Here is a 21,577-nt window from a genome sequence, read left to right as displayed (position 1 = left end):
AATTCTGGCCTCTAGATGTGATTCTCTGTGGGCTCTGGGAATTGTCAGTTCCGGATGTGTCTGCAACACCTCCAGCGTCTGGTGGGTCTTGGGGCATGTCATTAGCTGGTGAAACTTCAGAGCTGACGTCTTTGAAGTCTTCTCCATTTCAGATGGTGTCCATTCCAGCAGAAGATGCCCTTCTCCGATTGCATTAGGTGGGGATCTTGGAGCATCAGCCGGTTGCAGCACCGCAACTTTGATAGTCCAATCTCGCCCTTCATCCAGATTCACTGCAACCTGTTCACCAGGACATGGGGCGGGCAGCTCTTTAACAGAATGTCATCTGTTGTAAAAGTGTCTGTGTCTGTAGCGCGCTTTAGCTGAGTCCTCAGCTTTCCGGACTAACTTGAGGTCGGGCCATTTAGGCAGCAGGTTTCCTTCTATTGTGGGAATGCTAGTTTTGAGCTGTCTGCCAAGCAGGAGCTGTGCTGGGCTAATTCCGATTGCTTGCAATAGCGTAGCTCTGTGGCTCAGCAGGGCTAGAAATGGATCGCTCTGACACAGAATCTTGGTAGTCTGCACAGCTCATTCCACTTCCCCATTGGCCTGTCGATAATACAAACTAGTCATTTAAATATTAAAAGTCGCACCCTGGCAAACTCAGCAAACCCCTTGTCTGTGAACTGGGGCCCATTGTCGGTGAGAAGTTCGTTTGGACACCCCTGGGAAGTAAAGATATTCTTCAGTCTGGATATCACAACACTGGCCACGTTCGGTAAGTAAGCGACTTCCAGGTATCTGGAGAAGTAATCGATGACAATTAGGGAGTATCACTTCTGAAGTTCACATATATCAGCTCCCACTCTCTTCCAAGGTCTTTCTGTCAGTGGTGTGGTTATCAGCGGCTCCCTCTGTTGCGTTGGCTTGGCTATTTGACAATCTGTACATGTCCCCACCCTACTTTCTATGTCTTTCCTGATACCAGGCCACCACACACTCAGTGTGGCTCTTTCGTGACATTTGGTGATGCCTCGGTGACCTTCGTGCAACCACTCCAGAGTCTCACCAGACAAACTTATTCGGTTGCCAGGCAGCAGAAGTCCTCTTGACTCTGAGAGGCAGTCTTCCTGGATAAAGTAAGCCTTCACATTCTCTGGCACTTTAGCTGCATAGCTTGGCCAGCAAGACCTGACACAGTGGATCACACTCTGCAGGTCAGGGTTTGTTCTTGTTAGTTGCTTCACTAATTCTAGTTTCATTTTGGACATTGGCTGTGAAGAATGTACTGCATCCTAATACATGTCAACCTCTGCATTCACATCAGCCACGTCAATTTGGACAGCTGGTAGAGGATGTCTTGACAGCGTGTCTGCCACGACAAGTGTCTTCCCAGGCACGTACTCTGCTTTTGGGTTGTATCTCAACATCTGTATTAGAAGTCGTTGGCAGCGCAATGGTACACTGTCTAAGTCTCTGCTATTAATCAAAAGGAATGAGAGGTTTATGATCTGTGTGGAGTGTGAATGTATCTAGGCCATACAGATCCTTAAAAAATTTCTCTCGTGCCCAAACAACTGCTAAGCACGCCTTCGCAAATTGTGAATACCGTATTTCTGTTTGACAGGGTTCTGGAGCAATAAGCGACAGGTTTCACCTCTTCACCATGGCTCTGCAGTGGGACTTCACCAAGGCCGTAGCTGCTTGCATCAGCGCTGACTTTGTATTATCATAGGAGGCTAACACAGGGGCCTCTGAAATCAGGTCTTTTACCGTCACACAGGCTTGCTCTTGTGTTGGCATCCAGTTCCAGCATGCTTTACTCCTGGACAGTGCAGACAAGGGTGTGGTGACATTATAAAGGGTGAGGAGGAATCTGCCAAAGCTATGTATCATGCCTAGGATCCTGCGCAATTCTGAAACATTCTGTGGAGGCTTCAACTCCACAATGGCCTGGACCTTCTGAGGGTCCGGGTGTATGCCATGCTTGTCAAGGCATTGTCCAAGGAAATGCAGTTGGGTTTGTCAAGTCAAGCATTTCTCTCTATTGAGCATTAGACCGGCGGCATCAAGGGTCTGCAATACTTGAGATAGACAGTCTTCTGTCATGTTCCTCTTCAGTCGTACCAGAGATTAAGATGTCATCCATGTACACTGTGATGCCCTCTTGATGTTGAAACAGGTTTTTCACCTCTCTGAAAGATTTCTGGCACACTGGTAATGCTAAAAGGCAATCTTCAGAAGAAATATCTGCCAAATGGAGTTATAAACATGGTCAGCTTAGCACAATCTTCATGAGGTGGAATTTGCCAGAATCCACTCACTGCATCCAGCAATGAAAACACTCAGCCATTGGCTAGCTTTGGGAGGGTGTCATCGAGCATTGGAAGGGTGTATTTTTCTCTCAGTACTGCCTTAAGTCAACACAGATCCTAACTGATCTATTTTTCTTTGGCACAGGTACCATCAGGGCACACCATTCAGTTGGCTTTTTGATCTCTTCAATGGCACCACGGTTGACAGTATGTTCCAATTCTTTTCTGACTTTGGGGACCATGAACAGTGAAATTCTCCTTGCACTTGGAATACTGTAGGGCGCTGCACCTTTTTTAAGGTTGATCTTAACTGGTGCGATCTTAAGCAGGCCAATTTCTCTGAAGATATCACAGTGGTCTTCGTCAACTTGCTGAACTAAGCCCATTGTTAGGGACACATCACATTCCAGCAAATTATTCACTGCTGCCCCATTAATCACATATACAGTAACCTGGTAATGTCTTGCTTTGTACTGTGTCTTTGCAAGGAATTTTGCAGTTTCCCTCATTGACTGTCAAGCTGTGGAGGAGTCTTCAATGCAAAGTATGTTTGGTCAGAAATTATACCGGTGTCTGCTCCAGTACCTATTTTGAAACTCACAACTGCCCCTTGAATTGGAAGGTCTATTCTCCAAGGCTTGTTATTGTCATTTACATAAATAACAGAGCCAAGGTAAAGACATTAGTTTTCTTTATTTCTCACATCGCCTGCAGTTACTTTGTTGACCACACAGATGCGACAAGTCACAACAAAATGGCCTTTCTAACATTTGTAGCACTCAGCATACCTTGCAATGCAATGAACTCACCGAGCATGTGTTCTGCTACAATATGTACATTTCAAGCTTTTCACAGCTGTCAATGTCTGGCCTTGCTTGTGAAATGTGCTGTCATCACCCTGTTTTAAATGTGTGTTTTTCTTAGTATGCTCCTTTCTCTGCCCCTTTTCATCCACTCAGCCCCAGCTCATTTATCAACTTTCTGAAACGCTTCACATAATGCATTACTTGTCATTTGTTCTTGCAGCTCCGATTTTATCTTTTCTGCCTGACTGTATAACTTTCTCCAATATCAAGTCGGGCCGTAACCGTAGCTTCTGGGCCATCTCTTTATCAGTAATGCCGATCACGGGCCTGTCCCGGCTATTTTCTTTTCCCTAAACTTGCACATTCCATTAGCTCATTCAAGCTCCTGCTCTGCTCTTCTACTGATTCGGCCCCTTTCCTTGCGCTCTTGGGTGAAATTTAGCTCTTTCATGAATGGCGTTACATCTGGGTACAAAATATGCAATCAGTTTCTTCAGCAATTACTCAAAATCATTCTCCTCCTCTGCCTCAAATTTGAACATTTTAATGACTTCCTCTGCCTTCTTCGCCAGGACGTAAATTAGTGTGCATACCTGGACTTCACCAGGCTCCTTGTTTAACCTGATGGCGTCCCTGCTCTGGTGAAAGTGTTGCTTCCATCAGGCCACTGCTCTGGGCGGCTGAAGTTGAAATTGCCTGGTGGGCTGAGTTTCACCATGCTGTGGTGTCCTTTTCTGTTTAATGTTGGTAATCATGTGTGATTTGTCCTCTGCAGGTATTTACACTGCGCTGACGTTTACTTCCGACACCATTTCAGGATTTGTACCTAGTCATAATATTCGGAGATGTTTATTACAACGAACAGTGCTTTATTGAATGCACATGCAGAATACAGACACAAGCAAGCATGGGCTCCTACAGTGAAGGATGTGTCTCACACAAAATTGCTACCGCCGCCCCCACCCCCACACTCCCAGAGTTCAAAAGTTTCCATGACTAAAGCCCTTACCTAGGCATATCATCATAATGAGAATCTTTTGTTTCTAAACTCCAACTAAAGTATCAACTCAATCATGAATGACATCAGACCGACATTAACAGAGATGGAGTTATAAATTCCATTTTTATAATTACAGCTTAAACTTCGTCTGCATCTAATCTTTGTGTGTGTGATAGTGCGAGTGAGATGAGTGATTGAGACGTCGCATTCAAACATCCGGGGCTAGTGTGTGAACAAATAACCAATGCTTTAAAAAAGAATCCCCAGAAAGCCAGCTGCTGGAATTTATTTAAAGCGAGGAAAAATCACTCTGAGGGTAAGGAAATACACACACCTCACACACAAACACCCTGATTACAGATTGGAAGGGACCACACAAACCCTGGCCATAATATCTTTATCTACTGCATGAATACAGCAATGTCACAATGTTCAATGGTGAGCCAGAGAGCCATTTTCCTGAAGCAAATGGTGGAGGAGTGAAACATGGACAGCAATGTTTGGATTTTTGAACTTAACTTTACATTTGCCCCTCACCTGAAGGTGCTATACCAACTCTGTGTAGATAACTGCAAGCTCCATCAGCCTCACTATTGTTTTTAATGCAAATTGTGGCCCAATGAATTTGCGCTTTTGCTGGAATGAGCAGATTCAGCATGGCAGAGAAAAATGGATGGCAACACATAGGTCATGGCTTTTAATGATCTGACAATGTACCGTAGTTAACAAGGACCTCTAATTATTACAATATTGACGTAGAGATGTACTTTCTTGACCAAAATAGAAAGGGTGCGCAGGGACTGTTTTGTGCATATAGTACTTCACATGAAGCCCTGTTTCTGGATTTCATCTCTTTCAATTACATGTGTTTCAGCTCAATTCGTAGCTACTTGGTCCAATATGATTCACCCTTCCTTGTGAGAGATTTACTCACTTTTCCCTTAGGTTATTACTGAAATGCTTCAGGTGTTTGTGTTCCAATTCTCTTGTCTAGACAAAAGAAGCTATTATATTTGGAAAAATTATAAAATAGTGGAGACATAATAGTTAAAATAGACAAAGCAGAGCATTTAAGATTAAGATCTTTAAAAACAGAAATCATTTCAGACTAGAACTACAAGGTGGTGAATGTTACTGTTCCGAAACGCTTTAGGCTTACTCAACATAAACATGCCATGCTGGCTTATAATGCTAACCAGATGCAGTAACTTTATTAACAATGTGCTCCCAATGTTACATGTCAGTGAAAAGTTTGTTATTTCTTATATTTGTTCCTGTGCAGCAATAAAAAACAGAAAGAATGATGGGCAAGTAAGATCATTAGAAGAAAGAAGCTTACAATTAAGATGGTATCCAGGTAACATTCTGTGCCAGCTGGACACAAGACAACGCTATGCTTTACTTGGCCCTCCAACAAATCACACAGCAACACATCGAGGAAGTTAAGAGGTAGAACAGGTTAAAAGAATAAGAATATGCCTTCTTTAAAAATGAGGCTATATAATGCATTCAGGGCACTGAATAGCTATAAAATGTACATTAATATCCACACTAGCTATTATGATCAACAATTAATTGTAATTCAGTTCAGGTCGCATTTCACTTGTGATAGAGCACAGATGCTCACATAACCAAGAAGCTGATACTTATAAAACCCTGTCAAGCCTAAGAGCTCCATCTGAGTATCTTCATATGTTTTTTCCATCAACATCAACTGGAGAAAGAAATACTCATTAGCTGACAAAAAAAAATCCTTACAATGGTACATAATCTCCACACAGTACTGACATTAAACACATCATGCTACAGTGGATCTAAAATGGACGAGATAGCATCTAGGTAATGCTGTTATCATAGAGTTGCTCTTAGAAGATTCAACTCAAGGTCACAACCAGACAACTTAACATTTCATTCATTTAGGTCATAGTTCCACTGTAGATTCAACAATTCAAGGAATTACCTTACTTCTGAATGTATGGGTCAATGGATCAGTCTAGTTCTGTACAAATAGTCATGTGTCATCTTCCAGATCTTCCGCCAAACCAAATTATAATGCCCAATTTTCTATCCCATGCTTTAAGTTCCCTCCTCAAACAACTTTTTTCTTTAAGCTAAAATTGTTGCTTCACCAAACCCATTCACATCAATTTTTTTTCTTGTAGCGTCAGCCCCACTCATTCTTGACGATTTATTCTCTCTTGAATTGGTAACCAAAATACTTCAGCTGTTCAGACAATGTTAGGTTATCCTCAGTTTTCCCAATGGAAGGCATAGCAAAGTTTCTCCCCATTCCTTCCTTTCTCCCACAGCGTAATTCAGCAAAACTCTGGGCTCTTCAATAGGCTACATTACTCATCCATGATAAGCTTTCCATGGTTAAGGACAAACTGTTCCACAGGACAATTTGTTTTATTCATTCATGGGATGTGGGCGTTGCTGGCTGGGTCAGTATTTATTGCGCATCCTGTGTTGCCCTTGAGGTGGTGGTGGTGAGCTGTCTTCTTGAACCACTGCGTCCATGTGTTGTAGGTACACTCAGTGCTGTTAGGGAGGGGGTTCCAGGATTTCGACCTAGTGACATTGAAGGAACGGCGATGTATTTCCGAGCCAGGATGATGAGTGGCTTAGAGAGGAGGTGGTGGTGTTCCCATCTGTCTGCTGCCCTTATCCTTCTAGATGATAGCAGTCGTGGGTTTGGAAGGTGCTCTCCAAGGAAGCTTGGTGAGCTGCTGCTGTGCATCTTGAAGATGGTACACACTGCTGGCATTTTGCGTTGGTGGTGGAGGGAGTGAATGTTCGTGGATGGGGTGCCAATCAAGCAGACTGCTTTACCCTGGATGGTGTCGAGCTTTGTGTTGTTGGAGCTGCATTCATCCAGGCAAGTGGAGAGTATTCCTTCACACTCCTGACTTGTGCCTTACAGTTGGTGGACAGGCTTTGGGGAGTCAGGAGGCAAGTTATATGCACAGCGTTCCTAACCTCTGACCTCTTGTAGCCACAGTATTTATATGGTTATTCCAGTTCAGTTTCTGGTCAATGGTAACCCTCAAGGTGTTGCTACTGGGGGATTCCACGATGGTAAAGCCATTGATTGTCATGGGGAGATGGTTAGATTCTCTCTTTTGGAGATGGTCATTGCCAGGCACTTGTGTGACACAAATGTTACTTGCTACTTGTCAGTTGTGTATTGCCATCATACTTACAACCCTTTATCTAATTTCTAACAATCCTATTACTTAATGATACTGTCCTGCAGTCACTGTGCTACCCTTTATAAGCATTTTCAACATAATTGCCTATTACCACACTTCACCCTCCTCCATTTTGTCCCTTACTCTTCATTTTTAAAAGATTCATATCATACAATTGTTCTGTTAATCAGCGATATTCTAGATCCAGGGGACCACTGATGGTGCATTATTTTACATTATTTGCATTATTTGGTTCTTTATGACTTCCAGAAATTTCCAATTCTTCATGTGACTTAGTTTCTTGCTTTAAGCTGAGTGCTACTTTGTGATGAGATAACACGCTCTACATCTTCATGTCTCTAAAGTTGCCTATTTTCTGCACCAAAAGTAAAATATGCCCATCCTCATTCCCTTTTGAGTACAATAAGCTTCACAAATTTTAATTCCACAAATAACCCTTTATTACCTGCCTTAATTTACCCTTACCTAAAAATAATTGCGTTCTGTGTCACCATGATCAATGATACATTTCCTGCTCACACTCTGAAACCGCAGTGTAACATTTCACAACGTTAAAGTGTAGTATACAGGTGCAAGGAGTTGGGTGTGGTTAACAAAATGAAAACTGACTGGTCACAGCTTAGTAACTCCTGAAACTTATGCTCAATAAACATAAGACGTTTGATGAACCACACAATTGCATTGAATGATGGACCAGGACCCCCACCTAATGTTCGAATGGTACCTGCGTACCTCTGTTTATGCTCTTATATGTCTAAGGATTTCAGGAAGACAGAGGAAGCAGAGAGTTGGAAGATAGGTGGAAAATGAAATTGTGAGAGAAAAAGTGATCAAAAGAAATGGAAATGGACAAACAGAGACACCTAGGGGTTCACTAAAAGTGATGAGAAAGGTGACAAGAAATTTATTTTTGGCACTGTTGGAACATGGAATACTTTGCCACAGGAAATGGTTGCAGCAAAGACTGTTGCACCCTTGAAAGGATCACTGGGTAAAAATCTTGGGATAGAGGAAATTATGGGTGATAGGAAGAGCAGGCATTGAGAGTTAATTTTGCATCGCTCTAGCATACAGCAAACACATATCATGGATTGCAGAAGCTCCTTACAGTAAACCTCCTACCTAATTGCCCTCAAGAAAGTGATAGCAAGCTGCCTTCATGAACTGTTGCAGTCCATGTAGTGTAGGTACACCCATAGTGCTGAAGGAGATTCCAGGATTTTGACTATGCAACAATGTGGGAACAGCGATGTAGTACCAAGTCAGCATTGCGTATGAATTGGAGGTAGTGGTGCTCCCATGCATCTTCTGCCCTTGACCTTCTAGGTGGTAGAAGTTGCAGGCTTGGAAGGTACCGTCAAAGGAACCTTGGTGAGTTGCAGCAGCGCATCTTGTAGATGATGCACACTGCTGCTACTATGCAGTGGTGGTGGAGGGAGCGAATGTTAAAGGCGGTGGATGGGGTGCCAATCAAGCAGGCTGCTTTGTCCTGAAAGGTGTCAAGCTTTATGAGTGTCGTTGGAGCTGCACTCATCCAGGCAAGTGGAGCGCATTCCATCACACTCCTAACTTGTGCCTTGTAGATGGTGGACAGGCTTTGGGGAGTCAGGAGGTGAGTTAGTCACTGCAGGATTCCTAGCCGCTGACCTGCTCTTTAGCCACACAGTATTGATATGGCTAGTCCAGTTTAGTTTCTGGTCAATGGTAACCCCCAGGATGTTGATAGCGGGGATTCAGTGATGGTAATGCCATTGAATGTCAAGGGGCAATGGTTAGATTCTCTCTTGTTGGAGATGGTCATTGCCTGGCACTTGTGTGGTGTGAATGTTAGTTTTTACTTATCAGTCCAAGGCTGAATGTTGTCCAGGTCTGACTGCATATGGGCATGGACTGTTTCAGTACCTGAAGAGTCGCGAATGGTACTGAACATTTGTGCAATCATCTGCGAGCATCCCCACTTCTGATCTTATGATGGAAGGAAGGTCATTGATGAAGCGGCTGAAGATGGTTGGGCCGAGGACATTACCCTGAGGAACTCCTGCAGTGATGTCCTGCAGTTGAGATGACTGACCTCCAACAACCACAATCATCTTCCTTTGTGCTAGGTATGACTCCAACCAGTGGAGAGATTTCCCCCTGATTCCTATTGATTCCAATTTTGCTAGGGCTCCTTGATGTCACACTCTCACCTCGCCTCGGGAGTTCAGCTCTTTTGTGCATGTTTGAACCAAGGCTGTAATGAGGTGCGGAGTTCAGTGGCCCTGGCAGAACCCAAACTGGGCATTGGTGAGCAGGTTATTGCTAAGCAAGTGCTGCCTGATAGCACTGTCGATGACTCCTTCCATTACCTTACTGATGATGGAGTGTAGACTGATGGGGCGGTAATTGACCAGGTTGGATTTGTCCTGCTTTGTGTGTATAGGACATACCTGGGCAATTTTCCACATAGCCGGGTAGATTCCAGTGTTGTAGCCGTACTGGAACTGCTTGGCTAGGGGTGCGGCAATTTCTGGAGCACAAGCTTTCAGTGCTACTGCTGGAATGTTGTCAGGGCCCATAGCCTTTGCACTATACAGTGCCTTCAGCCATTTCATGATACCACGTGGAGTGAATTGAATTGGCTGAAAACTGGGACCTGTGATGCTGGGGACCTCCAGAGGAGGCCAAGATGGATCATCTACTTGGCACTTCTGGATGAAGATTGTATCAAATGCTTCAGCCTTATCTTTTGCATTGGTGTGCTGGCCTCCTCCTTCATTGAGGATGGGGATATTTGCACAGCCTCCTCCTCCAGTGAGTTGTTTAATTGTCCACCACCATTCACGACTGGGTTTGGCAGAACTGCAGAGGTTAGATCTGATCCTTTGGTTGTGGGATCACTTAGCTCTGTCTATCACTTGCTGCTTATGCTGTTTGGCATGCAAGTAGTCCTGTGTTATAGCTTCACCAGGCTGACACCTCATTTTTAGGTATGCCTGGTGCTGCTCCTGGCATGCCCTCCTGCACTCTTCATTAAACCAGGGTTGATCCCCTGGCTTGATGATAATGGTAGAGTGAGGGATATGCTGGGCCGTGAGGTTACAGGTTGTGTTGGAGTACAATTCTGCTGCTGCTGATGGCCCACAGCGCCTCATTGATGCCCAGTGTTCAGTTGCTAGCTCTGTTCAAAATCTATCCCATTTAGTACGGAGGTAGTGCCACACAGTGGAGGATTTCCTCAATGTGAAGGCGGGACTTCATCTCCAAGAGGACTGTGCAGTGGTCACTCCTACCGATACTGTCATGGACAGGGATATCTGCAGTAGGCAGGTTGGTGAAGATGAGGTCAAGTATGTTTTTCCCTCTTGTTGGTTCCCTCACCACCTGCCGCAGACCCAGTCTGGCAGCTATGTCATTTAGGACTCGGACAGATCGGTCCGTAGTGGTGCTAGTAGCGGTGCTACCGAGCCACTCTTGGTGATGGACACTGAAGACCCCACCCAAAGTACATTCTGTGCCTTAGCCACCCTCAGTGCTTCCTCCAAGTGGTGTTCAACAAGAAGGAGCACCGATTCATTAGCTAAGGGAGGGCAGTATGTGGTAATCAGGAGGTTTCCTTGCCCATGGTTGACCTGATGCCTTGAGACTTCATCGGGTCCGGAGTCAAAGTTGAGGATCCGCAGGGCAATTCCCTACCGACTGTATACCACTGTGCCGCCACTTCAGCTGGGCCTGTCCTGCAGATGGGACAGGACATACCCAGGGATGGTGATGGTGGAGTCTGAGAAATTATCTGTAAGATGTGATTCGGTGAGGCAGGCTATGTCAGGCCGTGAGACAGCTCTCCCAATTTTGGCACTAGCCCCCCCAGGTGTTAGTAAGGAGGACTTTACAGGGTCGACAGGTCTGAGACTGCCGTTGTCGTTTCAGGTGCCGAGGTTGATGCCGGGTGGTCCGTCTAGTTGAATTCCATTTTTGTGACTTTGTAGCAGTTTGTTACAACTGAGTGGCTTGCCAGGCCATTTCAGAGGGCATTTATGAGTTAACCACATTGCTGTGGGTCAGGAGTCGCATGTAGGCCAGACCAGGGATGACAGATTTCCTTCTCCCTAAAAGGACATTAGTGAACCAGATGGGTTTTTACAACAATTGACAATGGTTCCATGGTCATCGTTAGACTTTTAATTTCAGATTTTTTTTTATTGAATTCAAATTCCACCATCTACCAAGGTCCCCAGAGCATTACCCTGGGTCTCTGGATTACTAGTCCAGCGACAATACCACTACGATATCACCTCCCTCTCGTGCATAACAAATAATTTCCACACTCCGTGAACTATGGAAAAGAAGCTACAAATTTTCAGGTGCAGACTGCGACATCAGACAAATGAAATAAAAGATTAGCTTACTCTGGCAACGATTATACAGTGCATACCAAAGGCCTTACACTGCTCCTCTATTATAAGGCTTGTCAAATCCTTTTTGTTTTAAGGTTTGAGTATCCTTTGGGGCCAGTTCAAGTCATTACATTAACCAGTAGCTGCTTACAGTTATGTGTGGAGAAAATCCCTGTCTCCCTGGCGTGACTATGGTGAGATTTTATCGGCTAACGCACTAAATGCTTGAGGAAGAAGCAATAATTCATGACAGATAAAATGCAATTTTATATTTGGAAGGGAAAAAAATACGTCCCCATTTTGAATCAAATTAGACTTAGTAGATATTGGTTTTTTTTTAAATAAAAGCTTCAATTTTTTTTGACCACAAATCAGGTCTCCCTTCTTTATGCTGCCACCAATGGGGAGAATGTGTGTTCGGAAGCAGTTTCACATCCACAGAGTCAAATTAGTCAGAGCACTCTGGGCCCATTAAATCACTGCTGGCTGGATGGCAGAATTCACAGCTGATAATAGCTTGCTAGTTTTCAGAGACTTTCAGTTTGAAGTTATGACCCTTGCTAATTCCAACAGAGCAATTCCACGGTCAAGATGCATGCTCTCCTTCAGTGACACTCAAGCAGGCCAGGTGGCAACAAGATCAGACACATTAGCCTCCCAGCAGTGAAAAACTGTCCAGCTTTACCTAAGCATGAAATTTCATTTTCCTATACAAAATGGATGTGTACTTTGAAGCAAACCTACTCCCTTTATTCCTTCTCTAAAACCTCCTAACTCAATGCATTCGAATTTTTACTTCTCTACTCCTCCCTGCCATCAGGTGCACCCATTTTAGAGACGAGAGAAACTTCTAAAAAAAAAAAATCACTGTTGGCTGCAAACGGACTTTTTTTGGATTTGATTGAAACCACCTCCAAAGAATGAGATAAAAACAAAAAACTGCGGATGCTGGAAATCCAAAACAAAAAGAGAAACAGAAATACCTGGAAAAACTCAGCAGGTCTGGTAGCATCAGCGGAGAAGAGCACAGTTGACATTTTGAGTCCTCATGACCCTTCAACAGAACTAAGTAAAAATAGGAAAGGGGTGAAATATAAGCTGATTTTGGGGGGGGGGGGGTGGTGGGGGGCGCATTGTTAGGACAAGCAGCCAGTAAAATTGTTGAATTCAATATTCAGTCCGGAAGGCAGTAAAGTGCCTAGTCGGAAGATAAGGTGTTGTTCCTCTAGTTAGCATTGAGCTTCACTGGAACAATGCAGCAAGCCAAAGACAGACATGTGGGCAAGAGAGCAGGGTGGTGTGTTAAAATGGCAAGCGACAGGGTGGTCTGGGTAACGCTTGTGGACAGACCGAAGGTGTTCTGCAAAGCGGTCACCCAGTCTGCGTTTAGTTTCTCCAATGTGGAGGAAACCACATTGGGAGCAATGAATGCAGTAGACTAAGTTGAGGGAAGTGCAAGTGAAATGCTGCTTCACTGAAAGGAGTGTTTGGGCCCTTGGACGATGAGGAGAGAGGAAGTAAAGGGGCAGGTGTTGCATCTTCTGCGATTGCATGGCAAGGTGCCGTGGGAGGGGGTTGAGGTGTAGGGGGTGATGGAGGAGTGGACCTGGGTGTCACGGAGGGAATGATCCCTATGGAATGCCACTGGGGGGGTGAAGGGACGATGTGTTTGGTGGTGGCATCATGCTGGATTTGGCGGAAATGGCCGAGGATGATCCTTTGAATGCAGAGGCTGGTGGGGTGATAAGTGAGGACAAGGGGGACCCTATCATGTTTCTGGGAGGGAGGAGAAGGCGTGTGGGTGGATGTGCGGGAGATGGACCGGACACGGTTGAGGGCCCTGTCAACCACCGTGGGTGGGAAACCTTGGTTAAGGAAGAAGGAGGACATGTCAGAGGAACTGTTTTTGAAAGTGGCATCATCAGAACAGATGCGACGGAGGCGAAGGAACTGAGAGAATGGGATGGAGTCCTTACAGGAAGCAGGATGTGAGGAGCTGTAGCCGAGGTAGCTGTGGGAGTCGGTAGGCTTGTAATGGATATTGGTAGACAGTCTATCACCAGAAATTGAGACACAGAGGTCAAGGAAGGGAAAGGAAGTGTCAGAGATGGACCATGTGACAGAGATGGAGGGGTGGAGATTGGAAGCAAAGTTAATAAAATTTTCCAGGTCCCGACGAGAGCATGAAGCAGCACCGAAGTAATCATCGATGTACCGGAAAAAGAGTTGTGGGAGGGGGCCAGAGTAGCACTGGAACAAGGAATGTTCCACATACCCCATAAAGAGACAGGCATAGCTGGGGCCCATGCAGGTACCCATAGCCACACCTTTTATTTGGAGGAAGTGAGAGGAGTTAAAGGAGAAATTGTTCAGTGTGAGAACAAGTTCAGCCAGACGGAGGAGAGTAGTGGTGCATGGGGATTATTCAGACCTCTGTTCGAGGAATAAGTGGAGAGTCACCAGACTATCCTGGTGGGGGATGGAGGTGTAGAGGGATTGGACGTCCACGGTGAAGAGGAGGCGATTGGGGCCAGGGAACTGGAAATTGTTGATGTGACGTAAGGTGTCAGAGGAATCACGGATGTAGGTGGGAAGGGACTGGACAAGGGGAGAGAGAAGGGAGAAATGAGTTCTGTGGGGCAGGAACAGGCTGACACGATCGGTCTGCCGGAACAGTCTTGTTTGTGGATTTTGGGTAGGAGATAGAAGCGAGCCGTCCGAGGTTGGGCGACTATCAGGTTGGAAGTTGTGGGAGGAAGATCTCCAGAGGAGATGAGGTCAGTGACAGTCCTGGAAACAATGGCTTGATGTTCAGTGGTGGGGTCATGGTCCAGGGATAGGTAGGAGGAGGTGTCTGCGAGTTGACACTCAGTCTCCGCGTGGTAGAGGTCAGTGCGCCAGACAACAACAGCACCACCCTTGTCAGCGGGTTTGATGACAATGTTAGGGTTGGACCTGAGAGAACGGAGTGCAGCAAGTTCAGAGAGAGACAGGTGAGAGTGGGTGAGAGGAGCAGAGAAATTGAGACAACTAATATCACGCTGACAGTTCTCAATGAAAAGATCAAGAAAAGGTAAGAATCCAGAGGGAGGGGTCCAGGTGGAGGGAGAATATTGAAGGTAGGTAAAAGGATCTGTTGAATGGGGAGAGGACTCCTGCCCAAAGAAGTGAGCATGGGGACAAAGGCGACAGAAGAAGAGTTCAGCATCAAGCCAAGCCCGAAATTCATTGAGATGAGGGCGTAGGGGTATGAAACTAAGTCCTTTGCTGAGTACTGAACATTCAGTGTGGGAGAGGGGAATGTCGCTTGCCATTTCAACACTCCACCCTGCTCTCTTGCCCACATGTCTGTCCTTGGCTTGCTGCATTGTTCAAGTGAAGCTCAACACAAACTGGAGGAACAGCACCTCATCTTCCAACTAGGCACTTCACAGCCTTCCGGACTGAATATTGAATTCAACAATTTTGGATCTTGAACTTCCTCCTCCATCCCCACTCTCTTTCCGTTTCTTCCCCCTCCTTTTTGTTTTTTCCAATAATTTATATAGATTTTTCTTTTCCCACCTATTTCCACTATTTTTAAATGTATTTCCATCCATTATTTTATATCTACCTTTCAGCCTATTTCGATCCCTTCCTTTCCCCCCATCCCCACTAGGGCTATCTGTACCTTGCTTGTCCTGCTTTCTACCCTTAATTAGCACATTCCTTAGATAATATCACCACTTTCAACACCTCTTTGTCATTTTGTCTGACATCTTTTGGCTATCTCCACCTATCACTGGCCCTCTATCCAGCTCTACCTGTCCCACCCCGCCCCCCCACCCTCAAACCAGCTTATATTTCACCCCTTTCCTATTTTTACTTAGTTCTGTTGAAGGGTCATGAGGACTCAAAACGTCAACTGTGCTCTCCTCTGCCGATGCTGCCAGACCTGCTGTGTTTTTCTAGCTATTTCTGTTTCTGTTTTTGTTCCAAAGAACTAGAGATTGATTGAACTAGCAAATGGGAACAGGTTGTCCAAATAATTACTCACATAGGAAATGAACCAAGGGTTGATTTGAAATATGGCATTAATGCTCTGTGAGAATAAGTCAGGCTCTTTTTAGGAAAATTAGTGTACAGTATGGAACAACTTGGGCCCAACTACTAACCAACACAACACAGGATCTGATGATGTTTATAATCCTTACGATGCAGGGAATTTTAATTGGACAAAACTGTCAAAGTATATTGAGACTCCAAATTCACATTAAATTACATAGTATCCAAGGATTATTCAATACAGTTTGCGCTTTGTAATGGTACTGACAATGCAATTCTACAAGGCTCCATCCAGGATAAAACAGCTTTGCTTGATTGGCACCCCATCCACCAGCTTAAACATTCACCCTCTTCACTACTAGTGCACCATGACTGCAGTGCGCACTGCAGCAACTTGCCAAGGCTTCTTGAGCAGCACCTTCCAAACCTGCAATTTTGCCACCTTAAACAAGGGCATCTGGAAAATGGGAAGATCACTGGCTGGAAATTCTCCTCCAAGTCACACACCATTCTGATTTGGAAATATATCATCACTCCTTCATTGTCGCTGGGTCAAAATCCTGGAACTCACTACTTAACTGCACTTTGGGTGTATCAACCCATGGACTGCAGCGGTTCAAGAAGACAGCTCACCACCACCTTCTCAAGGGCAATTACGGACAGACAATAAATGCTGGCTTTGCCCGTGACATCCACTTCCCAGTAATGAATATAAGAATATCTCTCAAAAAACAGAGTGCTAACATTTCCAGTGACGTTAAGACTTGGTGGCTAAAAATCACTAAATGTGTCCTGAGCAAAGGACAAGTCTTGACTTTTAAAATGCCACAGCAATAACCTAGTTAACTGACTGAAAAGGTGGCAGAACCTTTAAATTGGGTGGCTGGAATGAATATTTTTCCTGCTTCATATTGCTGCAAAATATATGGTATGATGCCAGCTAAAGTAACATAAATTCTTCAACTGCTTTCAAATGCAAGATGATTTCAGGGAGCCACATTTTCACTGTTCTATTAAACACACACATTGGACATGCATCTTAACCCAACATTACAATTAACAGCTTTCAAAACAAGCCAAGAAATCCAAAAAGGCACAGATTCAGTTTGGCTAGGAGTGCTCAATTGGATATCCCCCAAAAACGGGCATGAGCAGCACGATTAACCTACAGTTCAATTGTAATGCTGGTGAACACTTGCTACACGCAGCTGATTCTAACCCACAGTTGATTCACTGGAGGCATCAACAGGGGACCCAAAATTGTAACTTGTCAGCACCAGTTACAGAGAGCCTAAACTACTTAAAAAATGAGGTGCGTTGCAGTTGAAGCAGATGCTGGCAGCCGTGCAGGAAATTAATCTGCCCTGGGAAAGAGTGAAGAATGGCACAACACGGGAGAGAGCAGGCTCCAAGGTATTCGGACAGTGTTCTGCAGGCCTTGGTGGAGCAGTTGCAGAACAGGCGAGATGTCCTGTATCCTGAGGAAGTCAGAAGGCTCTCCAGCCACATGCTCAAGAGGCGATAGCAGATTGGTCAATGGCAGGAGTTGAGCCCCAAGGATCTGGATGCAATGCCGCAAAAGTTCAATGATTTTGTGCAAGTGGTCAAGGTCAGTGGCTGCATTTTCAAATGCCATATCCAAGCATGGTACCATTACCTCAAACACTGTTCAGTGCACCACACCCCCATCACTCATACATCAGCAATGTCCAGCAATCAAGATTCACTGCTACCATTTGGAGCTATACCTCACCCTCACACTTAGCACTACAGAGAGGCAGAATAATCTAATTAGTAGTTTCAATGGGGTTCAACCAGGTGGTTGGGGTGCTTATTCACAAATTTGTGATGGTGGAAGGGTAACTTGAGAAGGCAATTAAGAAAATGTATGGGATAATTAGGTTTGTAAACAGAGGCATTAAATCTAAAGACAAGAAAGTCTTTCTAAACATTTACAAATCACTGGTTATGTCTCAGCTGAGTATTATGTACAATTTTGGGCACCATATTTTAAGAAAGATGTCAAGTGCCTAGAGAGGGCTTGGAGGAGTTTTACTGGGATGATACCAGGGATGAGGAGCATCAATTATGGGGAGAGACTGGAGAAGCTATGATTTTCCTTAGAGCAAATAGGGTTAAGGGGAAATTGAACAAAGGCCTTCAAAATTTTGTGGGGTTTTGATAGTTTCTTCCTACCTTCTTTATTTCCACTGGCCAGTGGATTGATAACCACGGGTCATAGATTTAAAATAATTGGCAAAGAATTAGAAGGAAATCAAGGAAAAATTTCTTTCCACAGAGGATTGTTAATATCTAGAAAAGACCACCTGATTGAGTGGTGGAATTGGATTCCAGAGGAACTTCCAAAAGACAATTTGATATGTACTTGAAAAAGGACTAATTTTCAGGGTTATGGGACAAAGCTAGGAGGGCTCTCCCAAAGAGCTGAATAACCTCCGTCTGTGCAGTAAGATTCTATGAACCATCAGATCAAAAAAAAAAAATTGGAACTCTATGGAGCAAAAACCAACAAGTTCATCACAGAAATCCCTACTCGTACAATTACCCATGGCTAATAGGTTTCCAAGTTCTGCTGTATTGGAATCAGGACAATAAGAAATTATACCGATTGCCCACAACTAAAGGATCCTGAGAAATGACATCTCTGGAATAGGGAAGTTTTGATTTGATGCATGACCAAAGAACACCAATTTTACACTATCTCTAGCATGTGACCAACACTTAGAATAAATGTCCCTTTTTTCAAAAAGGTAAAAGGTGTCATATAAATGCAAATTGTTATTATTATTGTCTTCTGAAATTATTGACTGTGTGCATCACTATCACTGAGAGCTTTAGAATTATTGGAAAAACACTAACATAACCCATTTCATTATTGGGGCTAACAGTGCAAGAATCCCAGTGAAAGATAACGGAGGGACAAAATGCATTAAGTAGAGTATTTGCCTGTTTTAATCAATTCTTAAATGATCTTGAATTTTGTGTTGCTGCATGTGTGTAGATTTTAATTAATGCTAAATAAGTACACTTCAAGAGCAACATACACTGATTAGGGCAAAGAGAGTATGTATATAAATTCAGTTGAAGAGAAACATCTCTTATTCCATTACAATTGTTCTGCAATGAAATAGCTGGAAAAATAATTAACATTAATTCAACTTTTGCCGCAGTAGACTACGTCATAGCAAAGCACAGTGGATTCAATAATTTCTCATTAAAAAAATCATTTTACCTAGTAATGCCCAGTGGATCAGAAGTTTCTACTGGCTTCTCTACTGTAGGAGCAAGGGTGTTTGATGATCTCAGCGTACCACTATCTTTAGAAGTCTTCTGGTTGAAGAAATCTCCAGACTCTTCTTCATCTTCTTGCAATTCCTCATCTGCATCATTTTCAGTTTTAAATTTCAAATCACCAAGGTCTTTAGTTTTTGCCCCTATTTAGAAAAAAAGTTAATTAATTGTTCTACAACTGGCAAGTTGACAAACTAAATATAAAATGCCAGCAACTAAAGAGAACGTCTTATTTGTAGCAGACATTTTGAAATATTATCTTGAACAGATTGAGAACCCTATCACACTGTGCAAAATAATACTGCCTCCGTCCAGCAGGGGAAGTATAAAAAGTTTAAAGAAACATATTATTTCAACTTGTTCCACTGTGTCAACTATTGTAGACTGGAGTTAAGGACAGGTGGAGCAGTGATGATGATGATGATGATGGTTTTACACTACATGAATTGGATTCCAAAATTCACTTCTAACTCTCTTAATTCTCCGTCCCAAGCTTTTCCCTTCCTTCATATTCTAACTAAATACTCCATGGCAAAGTATTATGGATGCCATGTTTGTCAACTTCAATGAGTGGCAGGTGCATGAAGCAAGAGCAAACACTCACAACAGACTTGAGTGAATTTTTTTCTCCTCCCATCTCATCCAACATGTACACAGGACACTTCCCAAAAGAACTCACTAGATTGGGAAAAAATATCCTGACAGATCTCACTTCTTCCTGATTCAAAAGCATTGAAACTGATTGTAGCGTTCCACCACCATCACCAAGTTAGAGATGCTAACTAAACAAAGTGCAGAGACTGAGCTTTTTTAAAAATTAATTCACGGGATGTGGGCTTCGCTGGTCGGACCAGCATTTATTGCTCATTCCTAGTTGCCCTTCAGAGGGTGGTGGTGAGCTGCCTTCTTGAACCGCTGTAGTCCATGTGGTGTAGGTACACCCACAGTGCTCTTAGGAAGGGAGTTCCAGGATTTTGACCCAGCGACAGTGAAAGAACGGCGATATATTTCCAAGTCAGGATGCTGAGTGACTTGGAGGGGAACTTCCAGGTGGTGGCGTTCCCACCCATCTGCTGCCCTTGTCCTTCTAGGTGGTAGTGGTTGTGGGTTTGGAAGGTGCTGTCTAAGGAGCCTTGGTGAATTCCTGCTGTGCATTTTGTAGATGGTACACACTGCTGCCACTGTGCGTCGGTGGTGGAGGGAGTGAATGTTTGTGGATGCGGTGCCAATCAAGCAGACTGCTTTGTCCTTGACGGTGTTCAGCTTCTTCAGTGTTGTGGGAGCTGCACTCATCCAAGAAAAGTGGGGAGTATCCCATTACATTCATGACTTGTACCTTGTAGATGGTGGACAGGCTTTGGGGAGTCAGGAAGTGAGTTACTCATCGCATGATTTCTAGCCTCTGACCTGCTCTTGTAGCCACAGTATTTATATGGCTAGTCCAGTTCAGTTTCTGGTCAATGGTAACCCCAGGATGTTGAAAGTGGGGGATTCAGCGATGGTACTGCCACTGAACATCAAGGGGTGATGGTTGGATTCTCTCTTATTGGAGATGGTTACTGCCTCACACTTAAGTGGCATGAATGTTACCGTCACTTGTCAGCCCAAGCCTGGATATTGTCCAGGTCTTGCTGCATTTGGACATGGACTGCTTCAGTATTGAGGAGTCGTGAATGGTGCTGAACATTGTGCAATCATCAGCGAACATCCCCACTTCTGACCTTATGATGGAAGGAAGGTCATTGGTGAAGCAGCTGAAGATGCTTGGGCCGAGGACACTACCCAGAGGAACTCCTGCAGTGATGTCCTGGAGCTGACCATAAGACCATAAGACATAGGAGCAGAAATTAGGCAAATCGGCCCTTCGAGTCTGCTCCACCATTCAATCATGGTTGATAAGTTTCTCAACCCCATTCTCCTGCCTTCTCCCCGTAACCTTTGATCCCCTTACCAATCAAGAACCTATCTATCTCGCTCTTAAATACACTCAATAACCTGTCCTCCACAGCCTTCTGTGGCAATGAATTCCATAGATTCACCACTCTCTGACTAAAGAAGTTTCTCCTCATCTCTGTTCTAAAAGGTCTTCCCTTTACTCTGAGGCTGTGCCCTTGGGTCCTAGTCTCTCCTACTAATGGAAACATCTTCCCCACGTCCACTCTATCCAGGCCTTTCAGTATTCTGTAAGTTTCAATCAGATCCCCCCTCATCCTTCTAAACTCCATTGAGTATAGACCAAGAGTCCTCAAACGTTCCTCATATGTTAAGCCTTTCATTCCTAGGATCATTCTTGTGAACCTGCTGTGACCCTCTCCAGGGCCAGCACATCCTTCCTGAGATATGGGGCCCAAAATTGCTCACAATATTCTAAATGTGGTCTGACCAGAGCTTTATAAAGCCTCAGCAGCACATCCATGGTTTTATATTCTAGTCCTCTCGAAATAAATGCCAACATTGCATTTGCCTTCCTAACTACCGACTCAACCTGCAAGTTAACCTTAACAGAATCCTGGACTAGGACTCCCAAGTCCCT

General features: G+C 44.2%; 1 protein-coding gene across 1 annotated transcript in view; it reads right to left on the bottom strand.

Moving 5' to 3' along the window:
• The window catches only part of hs1bp3 (HCLS1 binding protein 3), a 131,431-nt gene that overhangs the window by 68,168 nt on the left and 41,686 nt on the right, over window positions 1–21,577 (bottom strand). Inside the window, exon 4 of the mRNA XM_041188843.1 lies at window positions 18,986–19,187. Within this exon, the coding sequence (XP_041044777.1) occupies window positions 18,986–19,187 (202 nt within the window). The remainder of the gene's footprint in view (window positions 1–18,985; window positions 19,188–21,577) is intronic.

This window comes from Carcharodon carcharias, chromosome 5 (assembly GCF_017639515.1).
Source record: "Carcharodon carcharias isolate sCarCar2 chromosome 5, sCarCar2.pri, whole genome shotgun sequence".
NCBI lineage: Eukaryota > Metazoa > Chordata > Chondrichthyes > Lamniformes > Lamnidae > Carcharodon > Carcharodon carcharias.
Note: the sequence above shows the minus strand (reverse complement) of the source record. Positions and strands in the feature narration are given on the sequence as shown.